Source organism: Saimiri boliviensis, chromosome 6 (genome assembly GCF_048565385.1).
Source record: "Saimiri boliviensis isolate mSaiBol1 chromosome 6, mSaiBol1.pri, whole genome shotgun sequence".
Taxonomy (NCBI): domain Eukaryota; kingdom Metazoa; phylum Chordata; class Mammalia; order Primates; family Cebidae; genus Saimiri; species Saimiri boliviensis.
In genome coordinates, this window is record NC_133454.1 from 13398363 (window position 1) to 13413754 (window position 15392).

General features: G+C 38.4%; 1 protein-coding gene and 1 long non-coding RNA gene across 3 annotated transcripts in view; one reads left to right on the top strand and one right to left on the bottom strand.

The window, feature by feature from the left end:
* The window catches only part of CTSC (cathepsin C), a 47075-nt gene that overhangs the window by 6788 nt on the left and 24895 nt on the right, over positions 1–15392 (top strand). The window contains exons 3-4 of one of the 2 annotated variants that reach the window (XM_010345652.3): positions 1555–1639; positions 3294–3652. The exons of the other annotated variant lie outside the window; for it this stretch is intronic. Coding sequence (XP_010343954.1) covers positions 1555–1639; positions 3294–3304 — 96 coding nt within the window. The 3' untranslated portion in view covers positions 3305–3652. Of the gene's footprint in view, positions 1–1554; positions 1640–3293; positions 3653–15392 lie in introns of those variants that run through there. 2 annotated transcript variants of the gene reach the window in all.
* On the bottom strand, positions 6205–14801 carry LOC141584794 (uncharacterized). Its single transcript, XR_012517980.1, has 2 exons — positions 14551–14801; positions 6205–8935 (listed from the first exon to the last, which is right to left on the bottom strand). It is a non-coding gene; the product is annotated as an uncharacterized LOC141584794 (long non-coding RNA).

Below are 15392 nucleotides of genomic sequence, written 5' to 3' on the forward strand. Positions count from 1 at the left end.
AAAACAGATTATTATGAAAATGCTTAATATGTCTGACTTTATGTGATGGAAGTGATTTATGTGATTATTTTTTCTTTATGCTCTTAGGTGAACTTTGTTTATTTTTAATGATGATCATGTATAAAGCTCCTCCGTATATCAGCTTCTTCCACCAAATTGCACAGAGGCAGGAAGTCCTGTAAAACAAACTAAGCTCCAAAAAATGGCCTTCTCTTGAGTAAGCTATGGCCTTCTCTTGAATAAGCTTTTCTAACCTTTTACTGTTTCTCATTTTACTTTCTCTGAGGCAGTAAAAGAAACTGATTCTGCAAGACAGCAGTAGAGAAGGAACTCAGATTTTATTTTGAAGACTGAGCTACTCAAGGGCTGAGGAAATGTGTAGAGGGGAACTAGACTTACTATGGCTGGAAATTTTATTTGGTGATAGTGAAGCAAATCTTAGTGCTTTCTGGTTGAGCTCTTGTTCGGAGCCCTCCAATCTTAATAGAACTATAAGCTAAGAAATTGACCATTAGTGTTTCTAAAGCGAGTGGCTACTCAAAACAAGAACACTTTGAGAGGCCGGGGCTGGTGGATCACCCGAGGTCAGAACTTGGAGGCCGGCCTGGCTAACATGGCAAAACCCCTCTCTACTAAAAATATAAAAAATAGCCAGGTGTGGGCCGGGCGCGGTGGCTCACGCCTATAATCCCAGCACCTTGGGAGGCCGAGGCGGGTGGATCACGAGGTCAAGAGATCGAGACCATCCTGGTCAACATGGTGAAACCGTGTCTCTACTAAAAATACAAAAATTAGCTGGGCATGGTGGCACATGCCTGTAATCCCAGCTACTCAGGAGGCTGAGGCAGGAGAATTGCCTGAACCCAGGAGACGGAGGTTGCAGTGAGCCGAGATTGCGCCATTGCACTCCAGCCTGGGTAACAAGAGCGAAACTCTGTCTCAAAAAAAAAAAAAAAAAAAAAAAAAGCCAGGTGTGGTGGTACACACCTGTAGTGTCAGCTACTCAGGAGGCTGGGGTGGAAGAATTCCTTGAACTCAGGAGGCGGAGATTGCAGTGAGCCAAGACTGCACCACTGCACTTCAGCCTGGATGACAGAGTAAGACTCTGTCTCAGAAACAAAACAAACAGAAACAAGAATGCTATGTTGAGAAATCCATACTAGAGGATTTAATTCTTCACTTTGTGTGCTAATGGTTAATAAATTTCAAGCTTATGGCACAGCTAGAAATGTCAACTGTGTTTCTACAATAAAGGATTTGGGAATATTGTACCATTTTTTCAGTGTGCTTTCTGGGTTAATAATATATGACAATTTTAGAAAACTTGTTATTGAGATATGTGTACTTTTAAAAATACAGATTGAATATATCAAGCTCAGCATTTTGTCTTTTTTTTTTTTTAAACAACTTGGAGTTTACTTGTAGGAGTATTCAATGGAGGGAAAGTATGAGAAGTTTAGTACTGAGTGTATGCCTAGCTATTTGAGGTCTTCTTTGATAATGATGCTTAATTGCAATGTAATGACTCAGTTTACCATTGTAAACTCTTCATAGGATATCACTGATTTTATCAGTCATTTGTTCATGCAGCTGGGAACTGTGGGGATGTATGATTTGCCACATCTGAGGAACAAACTGGGTGAGCTCCATTGAAAAATATCTAACTTTCTTATTAAAAGCAAGCTTACCCTCTTCCTGGTGGCTTATGCAAATTAATGCCTGTTTATTCATCAGAGGGAGACTGGAGAGATTATGGTTTTCTTATGGATTTCTTGCTTGAGCCTGCTTATCTGCTATTTCTAAGTTGCCTGCACTATTTTCTGTGAATAATTTTCTACTTTATTATGTTCTGTTTTCATATGTCAAATTAGCTCTCCCAAGAACGATACTTGTAACATAAGTAGACATGAACTGAAAAGGGTAGAGACCCAGCCAAGGGTTGACTCAAGTTCAGTTCACATTCTTAAAGTAGTTACGCTGCCTTAGGTTGCTTATTGTTTTCCTGCAAAGATTCCCTCAAGAGAGAAACATGTGAGGCCACAGCAGGTTAGATCTGTCTTCCACAGAGAAGCTTTTTCAGAGAAATTGACATACTCATCACTTATCTCTGCGAGACATGATCCAGTTCTGTAAAACTGGCTTCCTTTGACTGTTCACTGAGTAGAAGATAATCTTATTCACTCTTTATATCCTCTTCACATTTTCAGAATAGATGTTTAAATCATTGCTCAGACTGGATCCGTAAATACAGATATCTAAGATTTTGATGAAAAAAATAGATGATTATAAAATGAAGTTAATAGAATCTTACCCTTCCTTGCATTTTAACGTAGTATTCTTTCCCCTTTTCCTTCCTCTGTTACTTGGCTCTTAAATACCGGAAGCGAGATATGAAAAAGGGGACTGGGGACAAGTTGAAAGCACTATAGGCTTATCTTACATCAGCATTTTCCAAACTTTATAATGGACCAGCAGGGGCCCACTCATGTGCGGGGCAGGAATTGCTCATCAGTTGTTTGACATTATCTGAACCTTTAGCAATGTTCCATATAGCCATTAATAGCAGATCAAAGTGAGCATTAGAGTTGAAATTAATAAGCTGTTTCTTCTCAGTTCTTTTTGGTAGCTGAATAATATAGAGTGTATTAAATAGTTTTCTTTATTTCAGAACTTCTCAAATCTGTAATCTATTGTATGGTAGTAGCTTAGGAGGAAGACCCAATAGGAAACTTTTGTCAAATAGATTCACCGGTTTTTTTCCCTCAAAAAATAAGCTGTTCTCAAAATGCAGTTCACAAAATCTTATCCTTAACTCTTTACTCTTTCTCCTAGTTAAGGAGCTATCCCCACCAGTAGAAAAGATACACCCTGGTAATTTGTTTTGTAAATGGGATAAATAGTCTAGTAGTACCTAGTCATACGGATTCAGGCAGCACTGAGCCTAAAATGAAAGTTTGTAAGGTATACCTGTTACTGTATCTAAGTTACCATAATTTATCCTGCTTCTTAAGTATATTTTAAAAATATATTCATTTTATTCATTGGCAGTTAACCTTCAAATGCATGTGCTTCTAAAGCATGTTGATTGCATGTGCAATACACGTCGCTTAAGCATGCAGCTTCAGAATGGCAACTTTCTTGTGAATGTCTTAACATTTACAAAAAAATACCAGCATCTCAAATATTAGTTCTGGTATTTTTTTTTTTTTTTACTTACAGAATTGATATGATTAAATATTAAGAGACAATATGATCCTTGTTGGCTTATAACTCTAGTTTTTATTGTCTTGTAGTTATTAAATAGGACATCTGTTGAGGGACTCTTTTAAAACCACATCCATGAACAGACTCTGGGGCTAAGAGGCAGAGCAGCCTGTGACAGTGTGGACCTACCTGTAGCAACTAGCAAAGGCTTCCAGCAGCTAATGTCCCTTCTGGAGTCTTTATTTGCATGCAAAATGCAAAGGCGTCCTGGTGACCTATCTCCAAGGCAGCTGCCCTCCTGAACATTCCCTTGGAAAACAGTAAACATCATTTTGAAATGTGAACAACCAGAGACTACGCAGGAAAAAGAAAAAATAAATATTCTGGAAGACGCAAAATCTTGGATGGCTTCACTGTTCAGCTTTTTAATAAAAGGAACAAAATACAACACATTGTTCTTTTTCTCTTTTGAAATCTCTTCAATTACAGTGGTTTTTTTTTTCTAAAATTATCAGGATTTGAAGTGTCTTTTATTTTATTCACAGCGTAAATTTTATTCACAGTTTAATTGTCTCTGCCTGAGTGTCTTTCCTTTCTCTGATTACCTTGAGGAACCCAAGAGTCTATTGTGAGGAGAAAATAAGGCCCCTGGATCTCTTGAGATTCCCAGATACAATTTATTGAAGGGAAGGTGGTCCTATGGAGGATTTGTTTAAAGAAGGGGAAAAAAAGACGCTTTCTCAGATATGTCAGACTGCTATAGTATACTTCTGCAGGTTATAGACCTCCAGTACCTCTGGCCAGAAAGATGGTATTGTAAATGCCTTTTTTTTTTTTTTTTTTTTTTTTTTTATTAGGTGCAAGCCTTGTGCTAAGAAGTTGACATACTACTATAAGTTACAAAAATACTGTAAGGTAGATGTTAATAATTCCATTTTATAGGTAGAGGAAAGTAATCTCTTATAGTGCTTAAGCTCACAGTTTCTAAGTGTAAAATTCTAGAGCTTGTCTTTCAAGCCTAAAGACTTCCTTGGGGCTAAATAATGAGAAAATCAATTTCACAAATAAGTAAATGATATTTAGAGGCACATTTGGATTTCCTGGTAAATTCCAGTGTGTGAGCATCATGAATATTAGTTTAATGTTACTTGGGCTTGTGTTGAACTTTTAAGAGAAGAATTGCCTTGAAGCTTAGGTTTTCTTAGCTGTTAGGTTATTGACTTTCTTGCCTAAACCAGGGTTTTTTCGTTGAAGACAAAAACTTACCTTCTCCTTCCCTTTGTAGTTTTGGAAATTGGTAGAAAAGCTTTGTAAATTTCAAAATAAGTACAAACTAAGTACCCTAATCAAATTTACTAATCTTTATTTCTTTTTTTTTTTTTTTGAGACGGAGTTTTGCTCTTGATACCCAGGCTGGAGTGCAATGGCCTGGTCTCGGCTCACCACAACTTTTGCCTCCTGGGTTCAAGCAATTCTCCTGCCTCAGCCTCCTGAGTAGCTGGGCTACTAATCTTAATTACACTATTGTTCACACTGATTGCTATCTTCTAGCTTTCCTGCCAAATAATGGACTTGTTATCCTGCTCTGCTGGTTTAGAGCTGACTTCTTTCAGCTTTGGTAAGCCTGAGATTATGAGGTTATGCCTAATTCATATTGTCTGGGTGGACTTTCCTCTTGCATTTCTGCTGGGACAGAAGAATTTTTCTCTAAATAGTTGTTTGTCATTATTGATTCAGATGACTCTTTGTACCATCTGAGAGTTACACTGTTCTGCTATTCTGAGAAGATGTATTTCATAAAGCTGAATTAAGAATACAGTGGACTGCTCCCACCTGGAAACTTGTATCCATCTCACCTCTGGATCTGATGAATTCTTTATCACTCAGGACCTTAATGCCACCTCTTTCTGAAACCCTTCCCAGCTCTCTCCATTAGCGTAAGCAACATCAGTACCTTGGTTCCCATTGCATCTTACAGGTACCTCTGCTTTCATGTTATGCTGTAATGGAAGATTTGGTAGCACATTTTCAGCTCTTTCTAGATTGAAAATCTGTATTTTTCTCTGTGTGTCTTCAACACCTAATGATAGAACTTTGTAGGTACTCGGAAAATGCCCCACACTTCTCTTTTCTTTTTGTAGACTTTTCACAAGTATTACCAGCTTACAAAGAATTAATTTTGTAGGGTTCTAGAAACACAAATCAGGAATGGTGCTATATACATATTTTTTGATTCCCTACTCTAAAGAATATTATCAGGTTACCTTACTCCAGAGTTTTAAAGGGATTGCATATTTCAAGCTGACTTTCAGGAGGTAAATATAACTAAAGCAACTCATATGTAAAAAAAAATTTAATTGGAAGACAATGTGGCAATTCCTCAAGGATGTAGAACCAGAAATACCACTTGACTCAGCAATCTTATTACTGGATATATATACCTGAGGGATTATAAATCATTTTACTATAAAGACACATGCACACGTATGTTTATTGCAGCACTGTTCACAATAGCAACGACTTGGAACCAACCCAAATGCCCATCAATCATAGACAGAATAAAGAAAATGTGGCACATATACACCATGGAATACTATGCAGCTATAAAAAGGATGAGTTCGTGTCCTTTGCAGGGACATGGATGAAGCTGGATACCATCATTTTCAGCAAACTAGCGCAAGACAGAAAACCAAAAGCCACATGTTCTTGCTAGTAGGTGGGAGTTGAACAATGAGAACACATGGATATAGTAAGGGGAACATCACTCACAGGGCCTGTTGAGGTGGGGAGGCTAGGGGAGGGTTAGCATTAGAAGAAATACCTAATGTAGATAACAGGTTGGTGGGTACAGGAAACCACCATGGCAAGTGTGTACCTTTGTAACAAACCTGTACATTCTGCGCATGTGTCATAGAACTCAAAATAATAATAAAAAAATAGAAAAATTAGCCAGGTGTGGTGACTCCTAGATTTTCTTCTAGAGTTTTATTTATTTATTAAAAAAAAATTTTTTTTTAAACAGTTTTGGGTTTTACATTTAAGTCTTTTATCCATCTTGAATTAATTTTTGTGTAAGGTGTAAGAAAGGGGTTCAGTTTCAATTTTCTGCATATGGCTAGCCAGTTCTCCTGGCACCATTTATTAAATAGGGAATCATTTCCACATTGCTTGCTTTTGTCAGGTTTGCCAAAGATCCAGATGGTTGTAGATGTGTGGTCTTATTTCGGAGATCTCCATTCTGTTCCATTAGTCTATGTGTCTGCTTTTTTTTTTTTTTTTTTTTTTTTTTTTTTCTCTCCTAGTACTATGCTGTTTTGTTACTGTAGACTTGCAGTATAGTTTGAAGTCAGGTATCGTGATGCCTCCAGCTTTGTTATTTTTGCTTAGGATTGTCTTGGCTATACGAGCACTTTTTTAGTGCCATGTGAATTTTAAAATAGTTTCTTCTCATTCTGTGAAGAATGTCAATGGTAGTTTAATGAAACTAGCATTGAATCTATGAATTACTTTGAGCAGTATGGCCATTTTCACAATATCGATTCTTTCTATCCATGAGTATGTAATGTTTTTCCTTTGTTTGTGTCCTTTCTGATTTCCATGAGTAGTGGTTTGTAGTTCTTGAAGAGATCCTTTACTTCCATTGTTACCTGTATTCCTAGGTATTTTATTCTCTTCTGTAGCAATTGTGAGTGGGAGTTCGTTCATGATTTGGCTCTCTGCTTGCCTCTTGTTGGTGTATAGGAGTGCATGTGGCTTCTGCACATTGATTTTGTATCCTGAGACTTTACTGTAGTTGCTTATCATGTTAAGCACTTTTGGGGTGAGATGATGGAGTTTTCTAAATACAGGATCATGTTATCTTCAGACAAAAAAATGTGACTTCATCTCTTCCTATTTGAATAACCTTTATTTCTTTCTCTTTCCTAATTACCCTGAACTCCAAATACTATGTGGACTAGGAATGGTAAGAGAGGGCATCCTTGTCATCTGCCAGCTTTCAAAGGAATGCTTCCAGCTTTTGCCCATTCAGTATATTATCTGTGGGCTTGCCATAGAACACTTATTATTTTGAATTAGGTTCCTTAAACACCTAGTTTATTGAGAGTTCTGAACATGAAGGGATGTTGAATTGTATTGAAGGCCTTTTCTGCCAATATTGAGATAATCATCTGGTTTTTGTCTTTAGTTCTGTTTATATGATGAATTACATTTATTGATCGGCATATGTTGAACCAGCCTTGCATTCTGGAGAGACAAAGCCAACTTGATTGTGACAAATAAGTTTTTGATGTGCTGCTGGATTTGGTTTATCAGTATTTTGTTGGGAATTACTGGATTAAAGTTCATCAGGGATATTGAAGTTTTCTTTTTGTTGTATCTCTGCCAGCTTTTGGTTTCAGGATGATGCTGGCCTCATAAAATGAATTAGGGAGGAGTCCCTCCTTTTCCTTTATTTGACATAGTTTTGGAAGAAAGAGTATCAGCTCTTCTTTGTACCTCTGATAGAATTCAGGTGTAAATTCATCTGGTCCTGGGCTTCTTTTTGTTGGTAGGTTATTACTGCCTCATTTTCAGAACTTGTTATTAGTCTACTCAGGGATTCATCTTCCTGGTTCAGTCTTGGGAGCGTGTATGTGTCCAGGAATTTGTCTATGGTAGGACTGTTCATTTCCTGAGGAAGTACTTTCCAAAGTTCGTGGGCTCTCTGTAATTTCTGTCCTTTCAAAAGTTACTGTTTTACTTAAATAGGATTTTGAGAGAGTCACGTCAGAGTAGGGTTGGAATAACAGCAGTGGCCATTATTAGAAAAAGGTCTTACAAATTCTTAAAATCTACTTAAATCTTAGCAGAGAGCTGTAATCTGTGATGTCGTTTGTAAACAAAAATTTTGCTGTGGGCCGCCCAAGGAGCCAGAGGGCAGCAACGTGGGTCGCAGGGCAGCGGCCCCATTGCACTCGCTTAGGCGCTGCCTTTAGTCTGTGCGATTCCTCCACCCACCATCAGAGGCTGCTGCTGGCCTGGACAGTTCCTGTCGGCCTGGGGCACTGCAAGCCTCCCTGCTGCCAAACCTTTCCTTCCACCCACTGCCAGCTTGGCTGCATGGTTTTGGCCTCTGTGCCTCTTTTGTTATCTTTTTTATAAGCATATACCAGATTGCCTTGTTGATCTTGTATTACTGGGCAATCTAAGAGCTCCCCTTTTAATGCTGCTTGCTTAAGACAACGTCCCTTAAATGTAGCATATCCCTTGTCTTTTTTCTTATCTATTGGAGTAGGGGGGGTCAGGCAAAACCTGTTTCCTCTGTTATTTTGGACTGGTGATGGTGTTACTGGGACCCGTTGCCCTTGCGCGTGATGCTGTTTGAGTTCTCCCCACTTGTTCTGAGAGCTTTACCTCTAGCATACTTTCTGCAAGGAACCATGCGCTTTGGGAAACAACAGTTTGCATTGGGTTCCTTAATTGAGCCTGCAAAACCGAGACCCCACTAGCTTTAAGCAGCTGTTACAATACTTTTTACCTTTTGAGCTGATAGCTATTGTCCCATGATGAAATCCTAGCCTGAACAATCCCCTTCAAACTTGATAATCCCAAGCGGGTAATGATAACTTACTGATTACTCACTGACTGCACAGTCTCTTTTCACCTCCATTTTCAGGGTTCCATCATGTTCCTTGATCCGTTACAGCTCTCTTCACACGGGGCACCACTATCAGGGTCCAATAGGCAGACCCTGTCTCAACAAAAGATGAATAAATTCACTCAGACACAGATTTTCAGTGAAAGAGTGGGCTGGGGTGTCTGGGCCATTCACTCAAAGCAGTTAACGGCTGCTGGCCCTGACCCGCTGGCCTTGTGGGCTTTTATTCTATATAGATCAAAGGACAAGGGCTTTTGGATAAACACCATGATTAACTTCTGCCGACCCTCGAGTAGGAGGCAGTCAAGCGCAGACCGGTAAAGGTTGGTGTTAGGACAACAAGCTATTTGTATTCCCCTGTTAACTGCCCTATGCTTCAAGCCTCAAGATAAAAGAACTAGCTGCCTTCGGCCCATTCTTTCCTGAAGCTTTTACAGAAACCTCCCAGCCTTCTAAGAAGGTTTGCAATTGGTCTATAATGTTTATAATTTTGCCAACCACCCTGATTGATTCACCACACTCATCAATGATAGACTGGAAAAAGAGAACATGGAACATTTACACCATGGAATGCTATGCAGCCATAAAAAGGAACGAGATCATGTCCTTTGCAGGAACATGGTTGAAGCTGGAAGCCATTATCCTCAGCAAACTAACGCAGGAACAGAAAACCAAGCACCACAGTCCTCACTTATAAGTGGGCGGTAAACAATGAGAACACATGGGCACAGGGAGGGGGACAACATACACTGGGAGCAGTTGGAGGGAGACCATTAGGAAAAATAGCTAATGCATTCCAGGCTTAACCCATTTATGTCTAGTGTTCCATTTTTGGAACGCTAAGCATGTGGAAGTTCTTTATATCCTGCTGCTCAAGGTCATAGCCGAGGTCTAATTTTTCACACTCAAAAAATGGCAAACTCTGGCATAAATGGGTTAATACCTAGGTGATGTGTTGCTAGGCACAGGAAACCACCATGGCACTGGTCACCTATGTGAGAATCCTGCACATCCTGCATATGTATCCTGGAACTTAAAATTTTAAATATATATGTGTATATATTTAATGTGGAATTAAAAAAATTATTACTAGGTTCTTTTGTTTATCTGAGTAATTTTGCATCAACGTGCTTTTATTATGGGAGAGAAGATTCAGTGGGTACAAAATTGCAGATACATGTGTCAGAAGTTCCCACAATACAGTAAAGCTTAGCGTTCTGTGTCATAATTATCTGTTTGTATTTCTCTCTGGTCTTTAAACTTCATTAGGGTAAAGATTAACTCTATTTTAATATTTGATTCCCTATGTATTACACAATATGTGACAAATAATAAGCCTTCAATAAATATTTGTAACAGAAAGAATATTGTGTAATATATCATTGTGGTATGGTTTTATTGATGTGTTTTTGAAGTGTTGTTACCTTTGTGCCCTTAGAGGCTGTGGTGAACTCTCAGGCCATATGTTGGATGATTTAGTGGAAGAGATTATACTTTTATATTTTATTCTATTTATTTATGTTTTAATCTTGTGTGAGCCTATACAGGCGAAGATAGGGCACAGAGTTAAAAACAGTAATGTTCTAACTTTCAGAACTGCTAAAAACAAAATTAGCTGTCAAGGGAAATCCTGAGTGTTATGACTGCAGTGGTTCCCCAAAGCCTAGAGGACCGAAGCTTTGAGATACTGCACAGTGTGCCCACCTTTGTTGGCTATAGTGAGGAACATGAGTTGAGCAGTGGATTAGATGAACTCGAGGATTTTTTTCCAACTTTAAAGTTTGAGTTGATGAGTGAGTAAGTGAGGAATGAGCCCAGGGTCTTTGACTACTTTGCTGAGTGCTAAATTGCTGGTTTTTTAAGCTAATTCTGGAATGTATATTTTGATTTTAATGGATTGTCTTTTTAGCACTGGAAATAAACAAATTTATGACCCTCATTTCCACATGTAAACTTCGCGTTCTTACAGTAAAATGCTGGAAGTTGCTTGGCTATAACCACTGTAACAATTTCCTGGCAGTTTTGCATTTTATTACAATTCAACTATTTAAATAGATGGTTTAATCCAGTAATGGGCAGAAAACTATAGCTAATCCTTGGAACTGACATAGGGGAGTTGGTTTCTTTCTGAGGAAAGATGCGACATTTTCTGATGAATTTGGCAAAATACCAATTCAGTAAAATTTGCCTGGTTCCTTTTTATTGCCATCTAATGGCTTTTACTCACATTCTGGACCTGATAGCAAATGGAAGTAATTTGCAGATATATAGATCTCTACAGTAAACAAAGGGCAACAATGGAATAAACACTCTTTGTTTTTTAACGTTGCTGGAATATAATATTTCCATATTTGGTTAATCATCAAATCATTCGAGTCCATGCAAAATACTTTTTTTCTGAAATGATCAATCGTCTTGATGGATTAGACTTAGATGTCCAATTTTTTATTATGTATTCTAAATTATGTATAGGTACATTTTGAAAATTATATATACATGTATTACTCTACTAATATATTGGTTATAAAATGTGAACTATCAAGTGATTAAATACTTGATTTATTAATGTCATAAAATTGTGCCCTATCCAAAATATATTTCAAGAACGTATCATTTGAAAATAATGTAAAATATTCCTTATTAATGATTTTGTTGTCAAAAGTAATGTTAGAGTCTCTGTCACTGATCGTTTTCATGACTAAATTTTCAACATTTGGTAACAAAATTTTCTGATGTTTTAAAATCTTAAAGAATTTCAGTAGATTTGACACATTTTTGTTAAAAGTATGAAAGTGTCACAGCTTTAGAAGAATATAGAATAATTACCAGTTGATATTAGGGATGATAATTTTAATAGACAAATTTTAACTGAAACATTTGCTTTATTGATGACTAGGACTAAAAAGAATGTCACAGTGATGGAACCATTTTAAAACATCTATTTCTAAAAACTTCTTTTAACATGTTTGACAGAACTCAGGATAGGGTAATTATAAACTGCCATTTTCTTATGTTTGCATTGGCATAAATGATGCCAGGCACAGTGGCTTACGCCTTTGCATCATTAGTATTTGCAAATCTTTGTTTCTTTGCAAGTATATTGTCAACTACTTGTTAATTTTATGAGTATTCGCCTAATTGATTCAGATGAGATGCTCAAGTCAGTTTAAGCAGGCAGATGTGAAGAAGGGAATGTGCTGTGCCTTAACCATCTTATAGGTACTTACTAGCACACTGTACATAACAGATGAATATCCGATATTGGATCTGAGTGGGCACGCCAGTGTTTTGCATGTTAAATAATAGTGGAAGTTTTCAATTTTCTATTTATTGAGATGGACTTTTGCTCTTGTTGCCATGGCTGGAATACAAATGGCACATAGTTGTAGCTCACTGCAATCTCTGCCTCCCGGGTTCAAATGATTCTCCTTCCTCAGCCTCCCAAGTAGCTGGGATTGCAGGCATGTGCCACCACACCAGGCTAATTTTTGTGGTAGAGATGGGGTTTCACCATGTTGGCCAGGCTGGTCTCGAGTTCCTGACCTCAGGTGACCCACTCGCCTCAGACTCCTAAAGTGCTGGGATTACAGGCGTGAGTCACTAATTGCCCTGCCAATTTTACTTTTATATTAGAAATATAAATGGGGGTTACAATACTTTCCGACGTTCCATTGGAAACTACTGGTTCAAAGGATAGGTCCCAGTGTCAACTGACCAGTTGGCAGTTTTGGAGAGAATATACATTCTCTGAAGGTGTGCATGAAGCATCCTTCATGGTAACAAAGGGTAGTGTCAGTATTGTCACTTGTTTAATGTATCACAACTGTTTAACTCTTCAAACTTCAGTATCATCTGTATCTTTCATAGCAGTCCAGTAGAGTAGTATCAGTTATAGGTATCATTCCTACTTTCAAATGAAGTAATTGGGGCTCACTGGTTGTGACTTGCTCAAGGTTACATAAATGATAAATGACAGAACTGGATTTAAAGGCAGAATCCACTTTACTGAACTGCCTCTGGCTTCCAGCCAAGTGTGTTACGCAAAGTAAGTATTCAAACATTGGGTAAGTTTATTATTAATCAAGAAAACAGCAGAACAGGGTTAAGCAATTTTTTTTCATTCTCCTCGGTGTCAAAAAACAATGGAGTAAAAGATCCAAGATAAATAACTTCAATACCAAAAAAGAACTTCAATTCCAAAATTTCCCTGTGACTAGGTTGATGTAATTGGATAGTTGATAAAATGAGTGGGAAATTGAAGAGGGGGTATTTTGAGAATGTGTGGCAACTTAATGGTAATTTTGAAGAAGCAAATGGATAGTTATTGAATTATAGTAGTTTTCTAAACTTAAGTATTAAGGCTTGAAGATTCTTCAGATTTTATGAAATTATTTGTTGCAGTAGAAATTGGCATAAATGATGCCGGGCACGGTGACTCAATGCCTGTAATCCCAACACTTTGGGAGGCTGAAGCAGGGAGATTGTGAGGTCAGGAGATCAAGACCATCCTAGCCAACATGGTGAAACCTTGTCTCTACTAAAAATACAAAAATTCACTGGGCGTGGTGGTAGGTGCCTGTAGCCCCAGCTACTCTGGAGGCTGAGAAAGGAGAATTGTTTGAACCCAAGAGGCAGAGGTTGCAGTGAGCTGAGATCACACCACTGAACTCCAGCCTGGTGACAGAGCAAGACTCCATCTCAAAAAAAAGAGTGAAATTGGAATAAATGAATGGAAACTTAAATTATCTATGCAGGCCGGGCGCGGTGGCTCAAGCCTGTAATCCCAGCACTTTGGGAGGCCGAGGCGGGTGGATCACGAGGTCAAGAGTTCGAGACCATCCTGGTCAACATGGTGAAACCCCGTCTCTACTAAAAATACAAAAATTAGCTGAGCATGGTGGCGCGTGCCTGTAATCCCAGCTACTCAGGAGGCTGAGGCAGGAGAATTTCCTGAACCCAGGAGGCGGAGGTCGCGGTGAGCCGAGATCGCGCCATTGCACTCCAACCTGGGTAACAAGAGCAAAACTCCGTCTCAAAAAAAAAAAAAAAAAAAAAATTATCTATGCAAGGCAGTCTTCAGAGATTGAAGTTTATATAAATGAAAACCCTCAGAAAAAAATTTTGGCTGCATTTTAAGCCAGATAGCGGGGTTAAAACTTCAACTTCTAAATTGGTGATGCAATGACAGAAATCACAAAAGAAGTATTTCGCAGAAAAAATGACATACCCCAAAAACATTCAAATCAAGAAAAATCACAGGGCTGCAGTGGATGGTACTGAGTGCTTGGCTTCCCCACTGGTAAATGCCTCTCTTCTACTAAGTTGTTGTCATGCAAATGACAGCTGTGTCCTTTTACAGAATAATTTCAGGTTCTAAAAATGATATATTATTTCAGATTCATATGCTTCAGAATAGCATAAAATAAAATTATATGTATAGGATTTAAGTTATTAAAAACAAAGTTGTAGGTTTTTAGGATTATTCTTATATAAATAAAGAGTGTGTCTATATTAAGAATTACTTACTGGCTTTATGCATATTATGTAAGAAGCTTGGGCACGGTGTCTGATGCCTGTAATCCCACAACTTTAGGAGGTCGAGGCAGATGGATCGCCTGAAGTCAGGAGTTGGAGACCAGCCTGGCCAACGTCATGAAACCCTGTCTCCACTAAAAATACAAAAATTAGCTGGGTGGGGTGACACATACCTGTAATTCCAGTTACTGCTGAAGCTGAGGCAGGAGAATTGCTTGAATTCTGGAGGCAGAGGTTGCAGTGAGCTGAGATTGCACCACTGCACTCCAGCCTCGGTGACAGAGCAAGACTCTGTCTCAAAAAATAAAAAAATAAGAAAACCACAGATGTAAGGATTTGCAATTAGAAAGCCTGAAGGGAAATTTTTGGAACTTCTCGGTCAACCTAAATTTACAGATAGGGAAGCAGGTGTGGAGAGCAACATTTGTACTTCTGAAGTAATACTGTAATTTGGACTTACAGGCTTTGTGATATATTGGCACCACCACACCTCTGTTAATTATAAACTTATCTATTCTCAGTGTCTTGTTAAATGTTGAAATGGGACTTGACATTTGTTGTTCTTCCTCTTCTATTATTCATTTATTCACTCATTCAATAATTAATTACTTCCTAGTGCCAGACAGTTTTCTAGGTACTGAATAAACAAAAATCCTGTTGTTACGTTTTTGTTTTTGTAGAAAAACCGCCCGGGAGACTATTGTGAAAAATAAATGAGTTCGTATTCATAAAACACAGCCCATGAGATCATTCCTCTTTTATTTATTTAGAGAATGGGTCTGATTCTGTCACCCAGGCTGAAGTTCAGTGGCTCGATCATTGCTCAGTGTAACCTCAAACACCTGGCCTCAAGTGATCCCCCAACCCCAGCCTTCCAAACTGTTGGGATAAAAGGCATGAACCCATTGCCCCTGTTTTAAAGGTCAGGAATCTGAAAGTACAGAGAGGAAAGTGACTTGCTGAGGGTTACATAGCCAGTAAGTGGCGGAGCTGTTTCCTCTCTAGGCAGTCTAGG